Here is a 20,348-nt window from a genome sequence, read left to right as displayed (position 1 = left end):
CTTTCTCACTTTCTGATGCCTTCGACTATAAACTGCCCCATCCCCCACACCATCACCCTTGCACAGAGAAACGCTCATCCTGATGAGACCCTGATTGGACACGAAACTAACAAATTAATCCAGAAAACCTTTGCTTTGCCTGCCTGCCCTGTCTTTTCCCTCCCCCAGCCCGTTTCACACACTCTCCCCTCAAGGCACTGCTGCCAGTCCTGGAAGCTCCGGGTCCACACACCGGAAGTGGAGGCTGGCGCCCCTCCAGGACCGCCCTTGGCAGCTCCTCCCCTTCCGTCCTGATCTCAAAGTCCAGCTGGTCAGTGAGCCGTGGAGCCCTCTCTCCAACCTGCTTCCACGGGGATCTGCTTCCTGACAGTGAGAGATGACTGTAGCCTGGAGACATCTGCTGAGAGCTTTGCACCTGCAGACCTTATCTCCCAGGACCCCCAAGGCGGGCCCTTCCCTGAATGGTGAGTGGAAACCAGGGGGCGAGGGTCAGCAGAGGGTCAGTGAGAGGGGCAGGGCTGAGCGCTGGAGCCTGTTGCGTGGACTTCTGGAATGTTCGACCTAGATGGGGTCTTAGAGACAGGTCACCTAAGACCTGTGGGTTAGACCTCACCCTGTCAGACCCCGTGTCCCCTTCTCATGTCCAGTATTTTCTGATGCTTCCCTTCCTCCTGAAATGAAATTCGCAGATAATAAAACCTGACTGTACACCGTTTTGAAATAAAAACAGTCGCAGTAATAGAACGAAGAAATGAAAGGAAAGCAATTCAAAATAAAGTATTAACTGTAGTCTACGGATGCTTGAGGAGAACGACTTTTTTTGTTTTTGTCTTTTTGCTATTTCTTTGGGCCGCTCCCACAGCATATGGAGGTTCCCAGGCTAGGGGTCGAATTGGAGCTGCAGCCACCAGCCTACACCAGAGCCACAGCAACGCGGGATCCGAGCCGCGTCTGCAACCTACACCACAGCTCACGGCAACGCCAGATCGCTAACCCACTGAGCAAGGGCAGGGACCGAACCCGCAACCTCATGGTTCCTAGTCGGATTCGTTAACCACTGCGCCACGACGGGAAATCCGAGAACGACTTTAAACGACATAAAATGGGAGTTCCCTTTGTGGCTCAGTGGTAATGAACCTGGCAAGTATCCATGAGAACGTGGATTTGATCCCTGGCCTCGCTGAGTGGGTTAAGGATCCAGCGTTGCTGTGAGCTCTGGTGTAGGTCGAAGACATGGCTTGGATCCTGAGATGCTGTCGCTGAGATGTAGGCCAGCAGCTACTGCTCTGATTCAACCCCTAGCCTGGGAACCTCCATATGCCGTGGGTGTGGCCATAAAAAGACAAAAATTAAAAAAAAAAAAAAAAAAGACATAAAGCATCCAACAAATTTCCATCACGGCCCCAGAGGTGGTGCCACTCCCTCAATTATTAACAAGGAAACAGCATCTCAGAGAAGTGCAATCATTTACCCAAAGTCACCCAAGCCAAGTTTAGACCCTGAGCCTTCTTCTACTCAGGCTTTCCTCTTTCTCCAGTTGGAACAGAAAATGTGAGGAAACCTGGGGTAGCCAACCCATGGTGGCTTCATGTCTTTTAGTATATACATATGTGGCCTATGTGTTCCTGATTTGCACATGTATCTTGTTTCACCTAGAAGCCCACCACCTCCTCACCAGTTTTCCTGATGCAAATGAGCATAAGCAGACTCCATGCCCCACAGGCCCTAAATAGACAGAGGGGATGCTTTTCCATCCCTACTGATTAGTTTTATCTTTATTTTCTCATCTTTCCTTTTCCTCTCTCCTTCCTTCCTCTTCTATTTGCTTTTTTTTTTTTTTTCTGCCTTTATCAGTTGCAGTTCTTTGGAACTTAATATGTATCTGATGCTTTAAAAGTGTCGTCTCCTTTCATCTTCAGCTAAACTTCTTAGGGTGCACTATTATCCCATTTCACAGACAAGGAGATAGAAGAATAAAGGATAAGTAAGAAATGTGGTCAAAGGAGAAACATAAAAATGACAACTTCAGATTTAAAGCCTGGTCTATCTAACTCCAAAGTCAGTAATTGGGCCACGCCCTTTCTTACCCACTCTTCTTCCAGTCCTCTCTGAATTTCTCTTTTCTCAAGGTCATGGGTCTTTTGCCAGAACATTTTTTAACTCCAACATTTTCTGAGAGGGAGCTAGAATTATACGCTGAGTCTTACCGTTCCGTAAAGGAGACACTGTCCTAAAAGTGCTGATTGTTGGCAAAGCAAGAGAAAACACCCTTTCTGCTGCCCAGAAGGTGCCTTTCCCCTTTCTTACCCCAGCCTTGAGGGTTGTGGAGTTGGGCTGATGGTGGGAGCAAGAATTTTAGAAGTGGCTGATGAGGTTTGGTGCCTAGAGATCTTGGTCAAGTCACTGCAGACTCCACGTAACTCCATCAAGGAAACTACGGGGGAGAAGTCATCTTGCAAACCCATGACCCAGAGACATAGATGTCATACTCTACCTGGCCTTTCAAACACCCGTGGGACTTGGGAGTTCCTGTTGTGGCTCAGCATGTTAAGAATCGGATTGGTATCCATGAGGATGCTAGTTCGATCCCTGGCCTCACTCAGTGGGTTAAGTATCCGTGTTGCCACAAACTTCAGGGTAGGTTGCAGATGCAGCTTGGATCTGGCATTGCTGTAGCTATGGTCTAGGCTGGCAGCTGCAGCTCTGATTCAACCCATACCTGGAAATTTCCATATGCCTCAGGTACAGCACCAGGAAAAGAATGGAAAAGAAAAGAAAAGGAAAAGAAAGGAAAGGAAAAGAAAAACAAAGAACAAAAAAAAACCTGTACGACTTGGCTTCTCCTTTCTCACCTACTAGTCCTAAATACCTGCCTGCTTGCTTTTTCATCCAAACACACATTCATTGCACACACCCTTCTTAAGAACCTGCTGGTACAAATAGACATTTAGTTAGTAAGTCTTTGAGCACCTACCATGCAGCTGTGCCATAGACTGAGCCACAGTGAGCAAAACAAAACCTCTGCCCTCATGCAATAAAGAAGACCCAGCATAAACAGATAAATATGTTAAAAAAAAATCCAGCAGAGATACATGATATGAATAAAACCAAATCACAATGAGGAAAAAGAAAAACAAAATGGGGGGAGGGAAAGGCAGGGGCCCTGTTAGAAAGGGAGATTACCCGGTGTTAAGTATGGTCAGATATGCAGAAATAAAAATGCGTCGCAATCCTCGCTGCCATGCCTTCTTCCTCACTAATTAGCTAAAGATTTTTCAATTTACGACATGTCTAGGCAGGTGGGGTATGTGCTCAAACGCACCATTTTGCTATCAGCTGCCTTCTCTCCCCCAAGCAAGGGTGCAGAGGAGGGCAAATGGATTGCGAATAATGCCTGTTTCCAGGTGAGGAACTTCCCAAGCCTTCTGCAATGCCTTTTCTAAGAAAAATATTCAAATTAGCCCTAAAGGTAGGTGTCCTGCCTGCTCCACTAGGCCATCCGAGCTGCCATCTGCGGAACTGATCTAAGCCCAGCAGAGGGGCTGCAGGGGCTCAGGGAAGGCCACCTTCAAAAGCCCCAAAAGGTAAGAATCAGGCAGAGCTCTTGCTTTCGAACAGTGGCACCTTAAGCCAAAGGACATTTATTGGAAGGATACGGATTCAGAGGGAAGGCCGGAGGGGCTGACTGTAAAATCAACAGGAAGGTGAGGAGGTGGGCAGGACTGGACATGAAAAGATGCCAGGGAAAACCCCACGAGAATATCAGCAACAGCCTCAGGAGCACACGGGGCTCTGATGGGGCCTCCAGCTGGGGACTTTGCTCAAGACTTAGATGCGAAAGAGGGGACATCTGGAGTTCCCTGGTGGCTCGGTAGGTTAAGGATCTGGTGTTGCGCTGCTGTGGCTCCGGTCACAGCTGTGACATGGGTCCCATCCCCGTCCTGGGAACTTCCATGTGCCGAGGGTGTGGCCACAAAAAATGAGGGGACATGCGATTCACCCTTCAGAGGCCTCCCACCCACCCCTGGGCTTCTTTGGCAAGAGACAGGCACCTGGTGTTATGTCCTGTCCCTCAGAGCACACAGTTCAATCAAGGACTAACGTCCTCCATGACTTCCTGCCAAATATGGGACAGCTGATGAAGGGAGCAAGGAGGTGGCATCTCAGGCCTGTAGTCTTATAGCAGGTGGCGGCAGCCAGGGGGTGGGGGGCTCCCAACTGCAAACACCTCACATTTAATCATGGCCTCAGCTCACAGGTGAATGATACAATATTCCTTGCCTAACTCACTGGCAGAAAAAAAATGTGATACCGCCAAGTGACAAGTTTTTTTCAAGTTACCTAATATGCTATGCAGAAATAAGGCATACTTAACACTTTTAATAGAGTCCCTTAGTGTTCTACCAAGTATGTCCATTGTGTGTTTTCAAATAGTTTATAAACCTTTTTTTTTTTCAGGGTCCCACCTGCGGCACATGGAAGTTCCCAGGCTAGGGGTTGAATGAGAGCCACAGCCGTGTCTGCAACCTACACCACAGCTCACAGCAACACCGGATCTTTAACCCACTGAACCAGGCCAGGGATGGAACCCACATCCTCATGGATACCAGTCGAGTTCGTTTCCACTGAACCACAACAGGAACTCCTATAATCTTTTTTTTTTTTATTCGAAAGACTAAAAAGCTCTTGACAAATTCCCATTGTGTTGAAAACTGATTGTGGATATTAGAAAAATCTTTGTCATTACAAAGAGAAATTTCTCCTAGAATTTTCCAATGCCCACAGAAATTGATTTCTGTCATTTATGTTGCCCCAGAGATTTTCACTTTTTGACACTATGATTCGGGGAAAGAAAACCAAGTTAAGGTGACTTATCAGCGTGGAACCCTGTTGGTGAGAATTAGGCAGCTAGAAAATTAACTCTAATTACCCACTTAGCAAGAGGGTGGGAGGTCTCCAACTTGAAGGCCTTCCTTTTTTTCTTTGAAATAGTGGATTTACAATATCATATTAGGTATACAGCAGTAATTTAGTTGTACATGTATTTTTTTCCGACTCTTTTCCATTATAGGTTATGATAAGATATTGGATGTAGTTCCCAGTGCAGTACTGTAAATCCTTGTTGTGTATCTATTTTATACAAAATAGTGATGTCTATCTGTTAATTTCATACTCCTGTGGGACAAAGTAAATGAGAGAAATCAATTTCTCTACAGTGGCTTAGGTCACTGCTTTGGCATGGGTGGGATTCCAGCCCAGCGTGGTGGCTTAAGGATCCGGCATTGCCACAGCTGTGTCGTAGGTCACAGCTCCAGCTCGGATTTGATCCCTGGCCCAGGAACTTCCATATTGCACAGGAGCAGCCAAAAAAAAGGGGGGTGGTGGTGTATATTTGACCTACTAATACTACTGTATTAGTTTCAAGTGTACAACTGTTTCAATATTTTTATAGATTATACTCCATTTAAAGGTACAATAAAATATTGGCTGTATGCCCTGTGCTGTACAATATATCCTCGTAGCTTATTTATTTTATACTTAGTAGTTTGTACCTCTTAATCTCCTACTCCTTTCTCGCCCTCCCCTCCTCCCCTCTCCCCACTGGTAACCACAATTTGTTCTCTACATTCCTGAGTCATTTTCTGTTTTGTTATATTCATTTATCTGTTTTATGTTTTGGATTCCACATGTAAGTGTAAGATGCTGTCTAGACTTATTTCACTTTTTTTTTCTTTCTTTTTTTTTTTTTGTCTTTTTAAGGGCAGCACCGCTGGCAAGTGGAGGTCCCCAGGCTGGGGGTCAAATCGGAGCTGTAGCCACTGCTCTATGCCACAGCCATAGCACCACCAGATCCAAGCCACATCTGCAACCTACAACACAGCTCACAGAAATGCCAGATCCTTGACCCACCGAGCAAGGTCAGGGATTGAACCTGCATCCTCATGGATACTAGTCAGATTCGTTTCCACTAAGCCATGACAGGAACTCCTGGGAGACCTATTTCACTTATTGACATTGCTTGCTAATCTTCCTTCCTTCCTGAAAGCAGAATTCTGTGTATTTCATTTTGAGCCCTCATTCCACTATCCGATTCCTATCAGGTTGGTGAATAAACAAATGAATTAATGAATATACCTACCTTGACCGTTTAAAATTCAAGCTTTTCTGTGCAGAATCTTTCCAACTCTCTGTCTTCCCCCTCCAGACTGCTTTCATAATTTCCTTTAACTTTGAAGTCAAGAGACCTTTCAGCCTCCTCAGTGGTTAACTCCAATTTTGCAGAGAGAAAAATGACACTGAAGGAGTGAAGAGAATTTGAATTCTTAGAAACACTCAATTTTTTTTCCCCATCTCAGGAGAGTAACTAATGTACAGAATGTAGAGAGACACAATGAAAAGCTTTCTAAAAGGTGAAATTCTCAGAAAACTTAGCTGTCTTTTTTTTTTTGGTCATTTCTATGTATAGATACCTCAGAGCCACTAGCTTTTAAAGTAAGAGCAAATTAATGGCATTCGTGATTATTTAGGGCAGAAAAGTGAATGAGATCTCTCTAAAAGAAAACATATTCAGAGCCAGTACTTTCCAGCTTCATTTAAAACCACAGTTGTTCATTGTGTTTCTCAGCACAGTGACTTCACAGCCACACAAAACACCAGTGTTATATCGATGGATTCAAACATTCATGCTGAACAAGCGACATCATTTTCCTCAGCTCTCTCCACCTGTAAAATTATCTCCCTACTGACCTTGAATCCTCAAAATTAGCAGCATTCTTTTCCAAGAGCCCTTATAAGGATCTTAGACATCTCTTCCAGCTCTGATGTTCTCTGATTCCATTATTCCATCCCATGGCTACAGAGGGGTCAAAATCTTTGCCAGAAGGGGTGGGTGGAGGTGGCTGTTGGATGAAAGAAAGAGTACCAGGCTAGGAATCAGAAACTCAGAGTTTTATTCTTGTTCTACAACTAACAAACTTGATGATTTTTTTTGTCTTTTGAGTGTGTCTGTGTCTTTTTTAGGGCCGCACCCTCAGGGTATGGAGATTCCCAGGGGAGGGGTCTAAATGGAGCTATAGCTGCTGGCCTATGCCATAGCCACAGCTACATCAGATCCAAGTCACATCTTCGAACTACGCCACAGCTCATGGCAATGCTGGATCCTTAACCCACTGAGCAAGGCCAGGGGTCCAACCTGCATCCTCATGGATGCTAGTCAGATTCATTTCCACTGAGCCATGATGGGAACTACAGCTTGATGATCTTAATTTACAACTTCAGGCTGGTTTCCACGTCTACAAAGTGAGAAATTTTGACTTCCTCCCCAAATTCTAAGTTTCCTTCTCACTCCAAATATTTAACGATTCCTCTGGTCCAGCTTATCTTGGCTTTGCCATGGTCTTATGTGGTCATGGACTCTGCATTGCTGTGTTTTGTAGGAAGGTTTTGGCTTCCAGGTCAGTTTGTATGCATTTATTATTATGGTATGTTTCCTAGTACTGGTCTCTGTTCATTTCCAACAAGAATAGTCAACAGCCATTTGTTCCTTGTTTACTGAGAGTGCACCCAGTACCAGGAACTGAGATAGGCACTGGAATTCAGGGTCCAGGCAGCTCCAAACTTAGAAGGCACCTCTATTAACAAAAAGCATGTGCTGCAGCCACACCCTGCCCTGGCAGAGTTTGGTCAACTGAACCAAGAATCGGGGTCAACGTGCCAGGTGGATGGAGGAGCTTCCCAAACTTGGGAGGGACCAGAGTGGGAGAAGCCATGACCTCCCCCAAAAGCCTGTATGCCTTTCCTGACTAGATTAGAGAGGAACTCATTTTCTCTAGAAAATTTATTATTAAAATACCTCAGTTTTTTATGTCAGAATTTGACATTTTATTTATAAATATAATTTTTTGGTTTTGTTCAAAAATAATTTTAATGTTTTCTGTTAAAAATCATTGTCTAAAATTCAGAAAATGAATGATTTTTCTTTCCATGAGCAATAAAATTGAGTTAAAGCTTTTTTGTACATTCCATTGTACTGTTTTTCTTTTCTTTCCTTTTTTTTTTATTAAGGTATAGTTGATTTACAATGTTGTGCCAATTTCTGCTGTACAGCAAAATGACCCAGTCATATATATATGTACACACATTGCTTTTCTTTTATTATCTTCTGTCATGGTCTGTCCCAAGAGATTGGATATAGTTCCCTGCGCTATACAGTAGGACCTCCTTGCTTATCCATTCTAAATGTAATAATTTGCATCTACTAATCCCGAACTCCCTGTCCATCCCACTCCCTCCCCCTTGGCAACCACAAGTCTGTTCTCTAGTCCGTGAGTCTGTTTCTGTTTTGTAGATAAGTTGATTTGTGCCATATTTTAGGTTCCACATGTAAGTGATTTCATATGGTATTTCCTTTCTCTTTCTAACTTATTTCACTTATTTCCATCCATGTTGCTGTGAATGGCATTATTTCATTCTTTTACATGGCTGAGTAATATTCCATTGTATATATGTACCACATCTTAATCCATTCATATGTTGACGGACATTTAGGTTGCTTCCATGTCTTGGTTGTTGTGAATAGTGCTGCTAGGAACATAAAGGTGCATGTATCTTTTTGAATTATGGTTTTGTCTAGATATATGCCAAGGAGGGGGATTGCTGGATCATAGGGTAGTTCTATTTTTAGTTTTGAGGAACCTCCATGCTGTTTTGCAGAGTGTTGTATCAATTTACATTTCCACCAACAGTGTAGGAGAGTTCCCTTTTCTCCTCACCCTCTCCAGTGTTTGATATTTTTAGACTTATTAATGATGGCCATTTCTGATCACTATGAGGTGATAACACTGTGGTTTTGATTTGCATTTCTGTAACAATTGGCAATGTTGAGCATTTTTTCATGTGCCTATTGTCCATCTTATATGTCTTCTTTGGAGAAATGTCTATTTAGGTGTTCTATGCACAAAATGCCTGAGTAAAGGCTGATTTAAGTGATTTTATTTAAACTAAGAAGTAAATAGAATTGCCTAGGGACTTTGATTCAGGTTAACTATAGATGCTTTTTACAAACAGGTCCGTGTGATGTTTAGTTGAGGTCCTAACTCACTTCACTCTCGGTAGGTGCTTTCTGGACATCTGTGACCAAACTCGGTCTTCATACAAAGCCCATCATGCCTCCGTGTGACTTCACACCTGAAAGATACCAGGTAAGAGTCAGGGCTTTAGGTAAACCCCAAAGAGGTGGTTCTTCCTGGCAGGACTAAAATAATTGTTTCCTCAAGAAGGACCCACAAATGTCCCTGCCTGCCACTGAGCCATTCATGTCAGATATCCTATCCATTAAGTCATCAAGAGCATGGGAACTCTCTCACTCCCTTCAGTGGTAGCCTATGGACTGGAGTGCAGGTGTGTGAGGGAGACAGATAGAGGCAGAGATGGAGGGACCAACAGAGGGAGAGAGAGAGAACAAGGAAGAGCCTGTCCATGACAACATGTGCATTACAGGGATATAAGCATAGATACACAGAAATACACAGATCGTGACTGCGATGACATACTCTTGCTTTTCATGTTGTTTTGATTCGGACTAGTCGTGTGGCAGTGCGAGACTTGATCTTCGAGTCATCCTCCAGCAAAAAAACAGAAAGTGATCATTTTGATCCCAAGCTTATGTATATTACACTCATCTCTCTCTTCCCTGCCCCATCTCTCTCTCTCCTTCACTCTACATAATATCCATAAGCAATTGTAGCATCAATAGAGTCAGGAAAGAGAACCATAGGACCGAGGCTTGATAGCTACAGACATAAACACCACCAGCACTTCATTTTTTATTCTCAAAAAAAAAAAGGCAGAAAAAATACATTACTTCAGACATTTACTGAACGTCTTTTTTTTTTTTTTTTTTTCCACAGCAAAAATCAACTCATAGCCAAGGCATTTCATTGAGAGGTAGAAAATTCCAGCCCCCTTCTTCATGCTTGTTCTAGAAATGGGCAGAAGAGCTGTATGAATAATTTCCTCCACTTGAGAGGAAGGGCCTGGGGTGTCTGTCCTGCAAGGAGGTCACTTGCAGGCATATAGCCACCCTGGACAGCGAGGGCAGCAACCCTGTACTGGGTGGGTGGGGAGGCCAGACTAAAGTGACCTGTTGTTACCTTGTAAGCCACGTGGGTACCAGGAAAAGGCAGATTTGAACTCTGACATCTTGCCCCCTGCAGTCGATCGCCTACAGCCGAGTCCTGGACATTCACAAGCAACACCTTTCTCCTGTGCAGACGGCCTATTTCCCAGAGCCTCTGCTGCTCCATCAGGGCCACATGGAGTGGCTCTTTGATTATGAGGGAAACAGATACCTGGATTTCTTTTCTGGGATTGTCACTGTCAGCGTTGGTCACTGCCACCCGTGAGTATCCCTAACATTTCTGGACTTTCAGTCCAGAAGAATATATGGAAAACAGGCTAATGATCACATTAGTGATTCAGACATCGATTAAAGACTCCCTCTCTCCATGGGAGTACCTGTCGTGGCTCAGCAGTTACAAACCTGACTAGTATCCATGAGGATACGGGTTCAATTCCGGGCCTCACTCAGTGGGTTAAGGATCCATCATTGTCTCAAACTGTGACATAAGTTGCATATGCGGCTCAGATCTGGTGTGGCTGTGGCCGGCAGCTACAGCTCTGATTCGAACCCTATCCTGGGAACTTCCATATGCCGTGGGTGCAGCCCTAAAAAGCAAAAAGAAAAAAATTGTTTAACCACTGAACTGATTTTAAGTGTGACAGTTTTTAATAAAAACAGACTTTAGCATTTTCTCTCCTTTAGAGCAAGTTCAAACCCTGTGGCCTGTCTTTTCAAAGCATTCCAAGTCAGGTCCCACATAACTGTCTACCCTTAGTTCTATTGTCCTGCAATGTGAACCTTCAGATCCTTCACAATTGTGGTTACAGAATGTTCACCATCACTGATCACTACAAAGACCCAAATAAATCTTCTTCTTTTTTTTGGCTGCACCTGTGGCATGTGGAAGTTCCCTGGCTGGGGGTCAGTCGAACCCATGCCATAGCAACAATTCAGCTCACAGCAGTGACAACACTGGATCCTTAACCCACTGCTCCACAAGGGAACTCCTGGAATCTTCTTTAAAGGAAAAACTGTTGATCTTGTAAACATGTGCTTGATGGACCTATAATTCCTTTTTTTTTTTTTTTTTTCTTTTTAGGGCTGTGCCTGTGGAATATGGAGGTTCCCAGACTAGGGGTTGAATCTGAGCTGTAGCCTCCAGTCTATGCCACAGCCACAGCAATGCCCGATCCAAGCCGAGTCTGCAATCTACATCACAGCTCACGGCAACGCCAGATCCTTAACCCCCTGAGTGAGGTCAGGGATCAACCCGCATCCTCATGGTTACTAGTCAGATTCGTTTCTGCTGAGCTGCAACAGGAACTCCAAGACTTATAATTCTTTAGAATAAAATGGGGAGGAGTTCCTGTTGTGGTGCAGTGGTTAACGAATCTGACTAGGAACCATGAGGCTGCAGGTTCAATCCCTGGCCTTGCTCAATGGGTTAAGGATCCGTCATTGCCGTGAGCTGTGGTGTAGGTTGCAGACGTGGCATGGATCCTGCGTTGCTGTGGCTCTGGCGTAGGCCAGTGACTGCAGCTCTGATTGGACCCCTAGCCTGGGAACCTCCATATGCTGTGGGAGTGGCCCTAGAAAAGACAAAAAAAGAAAAAACATGGGGAGATGCCCAGGACTACATCTAATTGTCTCTATTTTCCAAACTCTCCAAAGGGTAGTTAATAAGAAAATCTAATCAGAAGAGATTACAAGTTCAAACTTCCTTCTTCTACACTACTAATTTCTCTTCTAAAATGCCCAGCAAGCAGTTAGTCTCTTTTGAACACTTCTGGTGCTGAGGAATTCATTATCTTTTGAGGCGGCACTTCACCTTGCCAGATCTCTGGCATTTCGATCTCTTTCTTGTGAGCAAATGAAATCAGCCTCTTGAGTGTCTTTGGGAAACAGCCTTTGGTTTGAGTTCACAAGGGCCAGTGTTGGGAGGGACATGGGCGTGGGCACTGTGGGTAACTCTGCTTTTCCATTCATCCAGGAAACTAAACGCCGCGGCACAAACGCAGCTTGGCCGCCTGTGGCACACAAGCCCCGTCTTCTTCCACCCTCCCATCCACGAATACGCAGAGAAGCTTTCAGCGCTTCTTCCTGAGCCTCTGAAGGTCTGATGGTCCCAGCTCAAAGGGACAATAGTCGCAGGATCCTGGGGAAGCCTGCCTAGGAAGTGAGAGTGTGGGAGGAGAGTCCGGTCCGTGATGGAACGTGTGAAATGAGGGAGGTGATAGCCAGATCTGAAAGCAGCCAAGGAGAGGAAAGGGACTGAGGAGTTGCTGGTGAAAGCAGCCAAGGTTCACATTGTCACTCCAGGTGGCTGCCTCTCCTTGGCCACTCTCCTCATCACCACGTCTTTGCAGAAAGCACTTAGCGGGAGCACCAGCCTTCCTGGCGCTTTCCTGTGTTCCTCAGGAAGTTTTCACCTCTTTGCTCCACACCCCATCTGCACTGTCATTTCTTCTTTAACAAAGAGTGGAGCCTTTTTTTTTTTTTTTTTGAAAATTAATGCACCATTAAGTTCATTTGAACCAAGATGCACTTAGATATTTTTTGTTAAATGAGATGTTTTTCTGCATCTGAAATAACTGAATTTTTTTTTTGGTGGGGGGGCTGCACCTGGGGCATATGGAGGTTTCCAGGCTAGGGGTCAAATCGGAGCTGTAGCCACCGGCCTATGCCAGAGCCACAGCCACGCGGGATCCGAGTCGTGCCTGTGACCTACATCACAGCCTATGGCAACACCAGATCCCTGACCCACTGAGCGAGGCCAGGGATCAAACCAGCAACCTTGTGGATACTAGTCGGATTGGTTTCTGCTGCATCACAAGGGAAATGCCCCTGAAATGACTGACCTTTTAACTGAATTGAGATGTTAAAATGTTGGCCAAGGTTTGCATTTCTGGGTTCAGTGAGTTAATACATATGTAGAACAATCTGCCATACCTGATATTAGCTATTATTATTCTACTGTATTAACTAGGTACCCTATTTACTATTTACTATATTATCTCAAGAGATAAAGAAAGTCGAAATGGCTGCAATCTAAGTTCAGAACAGGTGAGTTCATGCACTTGCAGATTCAAGGAAGTGGGCAAGGTCACCGCACCTGCCTCCTGGTCCTGAGCCTGGAGGATCCAGTATCCTTCAGTGCTCCCCTTTCTTTCACCAGGATGAGCTGCATTTTTTTGTTCATTTGCTTGCTTTTTCGACATTCACATACACTGAAGAGACAGACTGGGATATCCTCTGGGGCTGTAGGATCAGGGAATCTGCCTCATCCTGAACCTTCAGAATCTTGTGGGGTGATTTAGGTTCAAGGGCCAAGAGACCCAGTCCTCAGATCCCCTTGGCCACCAACCCCTGTACAACTCAGCAGGTCTCTCCATCTCAGCATTTTGCAGGGCATCCAGTAAGCCAATGAAAGTCCAGAATGTTTCACAGCTGGGACAGTCCCTCTGCCATTTTTGTATCTCTAGTGCTGAGTGGCTACTCAGTAGAATTGAAATAATAATAAAACGATGGGGCTGCTGGTCTGAGGGGAATTCTCCTTAATAATCAGAGGCTGGGACCTACCCCCTTCAGCCATTTCGAAGGAATTGGTGTCTCATGACCACGTGTCTCCTTTTTTGCTCCAGGTCATTTTCTTGGTGAACAGTGGCTCAGAAGCCAATGACCTAGCCATGCTGATGGCCAGAGCACACACAAATAACACAGACATCATTTCTTTCAGGTAACTTCACCTTGGAATATTCAACTTGAACCTTGACTTACTCCAATAGTAAATGTTTATCTTGAAATATAGCCTAGGGCAAGAGAGGGGCTTTCCAGCAATGTTTTTCTAGGATTTTCTAGAATTATAGTCTTGAGGGTAGGGTCAGTCCAATGAGTTTTATGACTGGGTAATACCATCCAAATCGGCCTGATCCAAGGTAGGGGCCACTGACTAACGTAAGCAAGAGTCTGGAGTCCTAGTTACATCCTAGATTCTCCGGTGGAATTAACAAGGTTACATGATCGCTTTTTAATGTTGAAGATGTGGTATTGACTACGGACATATGCCAAGTAAGAATGACTGGTCCGTACCACAAGAAACTCATGACTTTGCCAGATGACACTGGGCATATTTCCATTTGCTTATGATAAGGAGCCATATACTTATTTCATGGTGCCAGCTGTACCATTTTTCACCTTATTTTTAAGTTCAGAGGATGCATTTCTAACCCTATGTTTCCACTCCTTTGGGTAGACTTTCGAGAATCAATAATTTAATAAACAAAATTTTTAAAAAGAAGAATAATTGTCAGAGTACCCGTCGTGGCTCAGCGGAAACGAGTCTGACTAGCATCCATGAGGACTCAGGTTCGATCCCTGGCCTTGCTCAGTGGGTTAAGGATCTGGCATTGCCGTGAACTGTGGTGTAAGTCCCAGACGCGGCTTGGATCCAGTGTTGCTATAGCTGTGGCATAGGCTGGCAGCTACAGCTCCAATTTGACCCCTATCCTAGGAACCTCCATATGCATGGGTGCATCCTTAAAAAGACAAAAAAAAAAAAGAGAAAAATAATTGTATACACTCATTATAAACACTTAAAGGCTTTATTAGCATTAAAAAAGAGTAGAAAACTAGGGATTTTCTTTGCATTTTGCCTGCACTGTGTAATTGTATATAGGATGTTTATACAGACTCTTATAATAATGATTATGTAAAAAAGGCAGGAGTGACACAGTAAAAGTTGATGAAATGAAGAAATAGTCCCATTCTTTCACTATTCTGGCCATAATTTTTGTCTAAATTCAAAGATGCGATTTCTGTAAGATTTGTTTACCATAGCACATCCAATGCTCCACATCGCATATAAAATGCATATGCAGTGACTACAGACCTGAACATTTGCTATCAAAGAAATATGGGACAATAAGTAATAATAAAGCATTATAAAGAATAAGAAAGAACTGTGATAGAGTTGTAAATAAACACTGCAAACTGTGTATGTCCAGGCAAGTATTGATTTATCCAAAGCAATCATGGTGTTACTAGGCTTCAGTATATGTTTGTGTTCTGTCCTAAAAGATACACAGCCATTCCTTTGAATAGTCTTAATTGTCTTAGATGCTTGGTGAATTGCCACAATTTGTTTAAAACCAAGACTGAAGAGTAGGACAGTTTATACTAACTATGACTGAGGTTCAAAAAGAAAAGGAAACAAAACCTATATTTCCTTTTTTTTTTTCTTTTTTTTCTTTTTGGCCTCACCCAAGGCATACAGAAGTTGCCAGGCCAGGGATCGAACCCCAGCCACAGCAGTGACAAGTCACCCCAGATCCTTAACCTGCTGACCCAAAAGGGACTTCCAAGACCTGTGTTTCCTACATGTCCACTAAAGTGGCCTATGAGCCCTTGAAGAGAAATCCCTAAAGATGCTGAGCAACAGCCGCATCACAAGAACAAATATTTGGGAGTTCCCACCGTGGCTCAGTGGTTAATGAACCCACCTAGTATCCATGATGGCACGGGTTCAATCCCTGTCCTTGCTCAGTGGGTTAGGGATCTGGTGTTGCCATGAGCTGTGGTGTAGGTTGCAGACACAGCTCGGATCCTGAGTTGCTGTGGCTGGGAAGTAGGCTGGTGGCTACACCTCCAATTGGACCGCTAACCTGGGAACCTCCATATGCCACAGGTGCAGCCCTAAAAAGACAAAAACAAACAAACAACAAAAAAGCAAAAAAACCACAAAACAAATATTTGGCTTCTCAAAGTGACTCCTTTCAGACTCATTGAATGTATAATTTCTGGCATGTTGCTAAAAGACCTGTCTCACTGCTTTAGAGCACCAGAGCAGGGCAGGTCTAAGGTCAGAGTTCTTGGCCAGGTGGTCTCCAGGATTCCTTTCACAACTTCAAATCTATGACACCTGAAGGAAAGAGAAATAAGTAAATTCATCCGGCGTGGGCTTAGAAGATTACTTAGAGACCTCTGGGGTTGCATGTCTGTGATGTTCTCTTTCATCTCCACACCCTTTATGGATTTTCTCTTTTGTCCTACCCAGGGTTCCTCAGGCCAGGGGTCAAAGAAAAATATACTTCACTCAGTCCTCCCACTGTTTTCTCTCGGCAGAGGAGCCTACCATGGGTGCAGTCCTTACACAATTGGCCTGACCAATGTAGGGTTCTACAAAATGAGAATCCCCACTGGGATGGACTGCCGATCCGTAAGTCTTGAGATTTTTGTCTCATTTCTCTAAAGACTGCCAGGAGGGTGGAATCATTTTGATCAGATTTTCCAGGCCTTAGGATTAGAAATTAATATAAAGCCTATAATGAATCAGGAGCTCAATTTGACTTGATGGAACTAAAGACCGTTTAAGGGAAAGGATTCTTAGGAAGACCTTCAGAGTCTGAGTAATAGTTAATGATACAGATTTTTTTTTAATTTTGTTTTTGCTTTTAAATAAAAATCAGCTAAACTGCCAGTGGTTGCATTGAGATAAATTCTCAGCGCTTTGCATTTCCATAGACTCATCCTTGTACCGACCTTCTGTTCCCACTCACTGGCCCCACTTTTTCAGCCCCAGAATCAGATACCTAATTATTCTTATCCTTTCAGATGCCCCTACCCACCAAACTCTAGAGCAAATTGTTTCCAAGGTTGACATTGAAATCAGTTTCCTTTGTGGAGTGCCCACATAATGGATTTCCAAGAAAAAAATTATCTCTTCAGAGCATAATAGGAGGTTTTTGTCCTAAGTGGGAGAAGAGTAAAGGAGGAATCTCAGTATCGGATTAACTCCTCTTAGAGTTCCCTGGTGGCAGTTAAGGATCTGGCATTGTCACTGCTGTGGCTTTGGTCATTGCTGTGGCGCAGTCCTCAGGCACAGCCAAAAAGAAAGGAAACCTTTTTGCCTTGATTGGGACCATAATGTTGCCCCCACTTGGCTGCCTGGTGTTCATATCTTGCCAGACTCCCTCTTTTGTCCTTTGCAGACAATGTGCCCAGATGTTTTCCGTGGGCCTTGGGGAGGAAGCCACTGCCGAGATTCTCCAGTGCAAACAACGAGGGAATGCAGCTGTGCACCAGGTCCAGCGGGGCAGGGAGGGAGGCACAGGGTGGGAGGTCAGGAGGGGTCAGGAATATGGAGAAAGGCAGAACCATTCCTGAGTGAACAGAGTTCAAAAAGTGGGAAAGGAAAAAGCCAAGGGAAACACAACTAAGAAGTCACCCCTCGTTGAACCAACACTTCTTAGGCCTACGACCCCCTGTGGCATCCGAGCGCCCTATCCTGTCAGGAAAAGCATCTCTGCATCTCCTGCTATCAGAGCTAAGCCGAAATCAGACCATCACCTGCTGCTTCCTTACAGGGGCTCTTGTAGCTCTCCCATCAATAGCTCTGCTACCAGTTTTAAAAGAAAACAAGGTGGGTGTGGGGTGGGGATTATTTACCAATTCAGTCAAGGAGTTCCCCCTGTGGCTCAGTGGTAAATGAACCCAACTAGTAATCATGAGGATGCGGGTTCCATCCCTGGCCTCTCTCCGTGGGTCAGGGATCCGGCATTGCTGTGAGCTACGGTGTAGGTCGAAGATGAGGCCCAGATCCTGCATTGCTATAGCTGTGGCATAAGCCAGCAGCTGTAGTTTGGATTCGATTCCTAGCCTGGGAGCTTCCATAGGCCATGGGTGCAGCCATAAAAACAGACAAAAAACAAACAGCAAAAACTTCAGTGAAGCTCCCCTCCAGAGACTCAGCCAAAGTGAGAGTGTTTGTCAAAACCTAAGGCCACTTCTGAAGGCGGCTGACACCTCTTCAGCAGTTGTAAAGGCAGCCTCGCAAGGAGAGCTGCTATTCATCACTGATTTGCTATTCGCATCCTTTACCTCTTCTTCACCAGAGGGGAGGAGACACAGAAACAGCACCTGTCCCTTGCTAATCGGCAAGGCCCCCCTCATGCTTATCATCATGGGGCAGGACCCCTGGAGAAAAGCAGGAAATGCTCCAGCCAAAAGACCTTTCATGGAGCAGTGTGAGTCACCGGTCGGAGAGGAAGAATGCACGTGGACACCTTAAACATCAGCTTGCAAAGGAAGAAAAGTCACAGCCAGCTTAAAATTCAGATGGGGAGTTCCTGTCGTGGCACAGTGGTTAACGAATCCGACTAGGAACCATGAGGTTGCGGGTTCGGTCCCTGCCCTTGCTCAGTGGGTTAGCGATCCGCCGTTGCCGTGAGCTGTGGTGTAGGTTGCAGACGCGGCCCGGATCCCGCGTTGCTGTGGCTCTGGCGTAGGCCGGTGGCTACAGCTCCGATTCAACCCCTAGCCTGGGAACCTCCATGTGCCGCAGGAGCGGCCCAAGAAATAGCAAAAAGACCAAAAAAAAAAAAAAAAAAAAAAAATTCAGATGGGATAATGGCAAAACAGAGGTAGGAGAATGAAAGGATGAGCTAGCTGCAGAACAAAGAAAGATGCTGCGGAGCTTATCACGGAAAGGCAGTGTAAAGCTGTCATTCAAACCCTCCATTCGAAAGCTGAGCAAACAGAGGTCCACACACCTAAGAAGCTGGAAAGCTAGGACCTGACCCCCAGTCTTCTGCCCTCCAAGCCAGTGCTCCCCACCCACAATCACCCCGGTCCACACTGATATGTCAGCAGAATGAACCCAGGTTTAAAATGATTCCTGCATTGCTGGCGAGATCCAGGAGACACGTGAAGGCAGGAGACCTGGGGACCCTCAGTCTGACCGTGGCTCAGCGGTGAGCACAGTCCCAGCTTCTGCTTCTGTTTCTCATCTACACCTGCCCCACAGCCCTTATCCCAAAGCCTTCACGAGTCCAAGTGAGGGTGCATTTTGTAGTGGAGGCAGATCATAGCCATGCCTGTATCACACATCCATGTGGCACCAAGAACTAGAATCAGCTGGATGCATCTCACAGATGTGCACAGATCCAACTGCAAAAGCACCAGCACAGAGCCTCGGAGTCATGGTCATTGCCTTCCCTGTCCCTCTCACCTCATCCTCTCCGACTCCGCCCTCTTGGAGACCTTCTCCTCACCCTCAGGTCAAATGAAAATCCCAGAAGCCCAGTGGGGTCTCTCTAGCAGCATCTAGAGGCTAAATGATAGTGACAGGCAGACATTTCTGCTTCTCGGAACTGTGGTCTTTGGCACATCTGGAGCCAATCCATTTCTTAACTCGTATCCTCAGTAGACAAGATTGATATGGTGTCTTTATACAAAAAAGGGATTTCGGCCTCCTCCAGCATTGTTAGGGCCTGAGAGGAGTTTGGTCTTTGCTGTAAAAAGGCAGATTCACATATGTTCATAAATGCATCCGGAGTTCCCATCGTGGCTCAGTGGTTAGCAAACCTGACTAGTATCCATGAGGACGTGAGTTCGATCCCTGGCCTCCCTCAGTGGGTTAAGGATCCGGCGTTAACATGGGCTGTGGTGTAGGTCACAGATGCAGCTTGGATCCCACATTTCTGTGGCTGTGGTGTAGGCCGGCAGCTGCAGCTCCAGTTCCACCCCGAGCCTGGCAACCTCCATATGCCATGGGTGCAGCCCTAAAAAAAGTCAGTAGACCAAAAAAAAAGAATTGTTCTTTCTTGGATCCTCACTCTGTTTAATGTTTTCTAGACCACCGCTAAAATAAAAATGCTTCACTCTCTATGCTGTGACTTGGGGAGCACCAGAAAAGCATCACGCTCCTTCCCTTGTTGTCATGGCAACACCGCTACCCCCAAGTCTCTCTCCAGAGGCGGCCTGATGTGGAGTTAGAGAAACAAGCCAGTGAAGAAAATGCAAGGGGAAAGTTGATGACATTTGATAATGTCTCCCTTCTCTGAACTTGAAAAATCTAGCACAGGTTCAAGCCTTCTTCATGGTTTGGTCTTGTCCAAATGTAAGCCACTGGAATTCATTCTGCTCTACCCTTTGATTTTTCTAGTTACAAATGGGCTTTTGCTAAATTCCCAAATTATATCTTTTGAACATATGTCCAATCTAGCCCTTAGCATCCTCTTAGGTTGTTTTCTATTCTTTTCTTTCTTTCCTTTTCTTTTTTTCTTTTTTTTCTTTGCTTTTTTAGGGCCAAACCTGTGGCAGGTGGAAGTTCCCAGGCTAGGGGTCGAATCAGAGCTGCAGCTGTCTGCCTACACCACAACCACAGCAACGCCAGATCCGAGCCATGTGTGCAAACTACACCATAGCTCACACAACGCAGGATCCTTAATCC

The 20,348-nt window shown here is 45.1% G+C and overlaps 1 protein-coding gene across 2 annotated transcripts in view; it reads left to right on the top strand.

Moving 5' to 3' along the window:
• Positions 1-301: 301 nt before the first annotated feature.
• The window catches only part of AGXT2 (alanine--glyoxylate aminotransferase 2), a 41,077-nt gene continuing 21,030 nt past the window's right edge, over positions 302-20,348 (top strand). Inside the window, 7 exon segments of one of the 2 annotated variants that reach the window (NM_001244884.1) lie at positions 302-464; positions 9,115-9,200; positions 10,215-10,399; positions 12,111-12,234; positions 13,762-13,856; positions 16,241-16,334; positions 17,107-17,200. In NM_001244884.1, the coding sequence (NP_001231813.1) occupies positions 377-464; positions 9,115-9,200; positions 10,215-10,399; positions 12,111-12,234; positions 13,762-13,856; positions 16,241-16,334; positions 17,107-17,200 (766 nt within the window). In that variant the 5' untranslated portion in view covers positions 302-376. 2 annotated transcript variants of the gene reach the window in all.

Source organism: Sus scrofa, chromosome 16 (genome assembly GCF_054392235.1).
Source record: "Sus scrofa isolate SSC_HxYL_T2T_F1_AM1 chromosome 16, Sscrofa_HxYL_maternal_Yorkshire_Landrace_v2.0, whole genome shotgun sequence".
Lineage (NCBI taxonomy): Eukaryota > Metazoa > Chordata > Mammalia > Artiodactyla > Suidae > Sus > Sus scrofa.
Note: the sequence above shows the minus strand (reverse complement) of the source record. Positions and strands in the feature narration are given on the sequence as shown.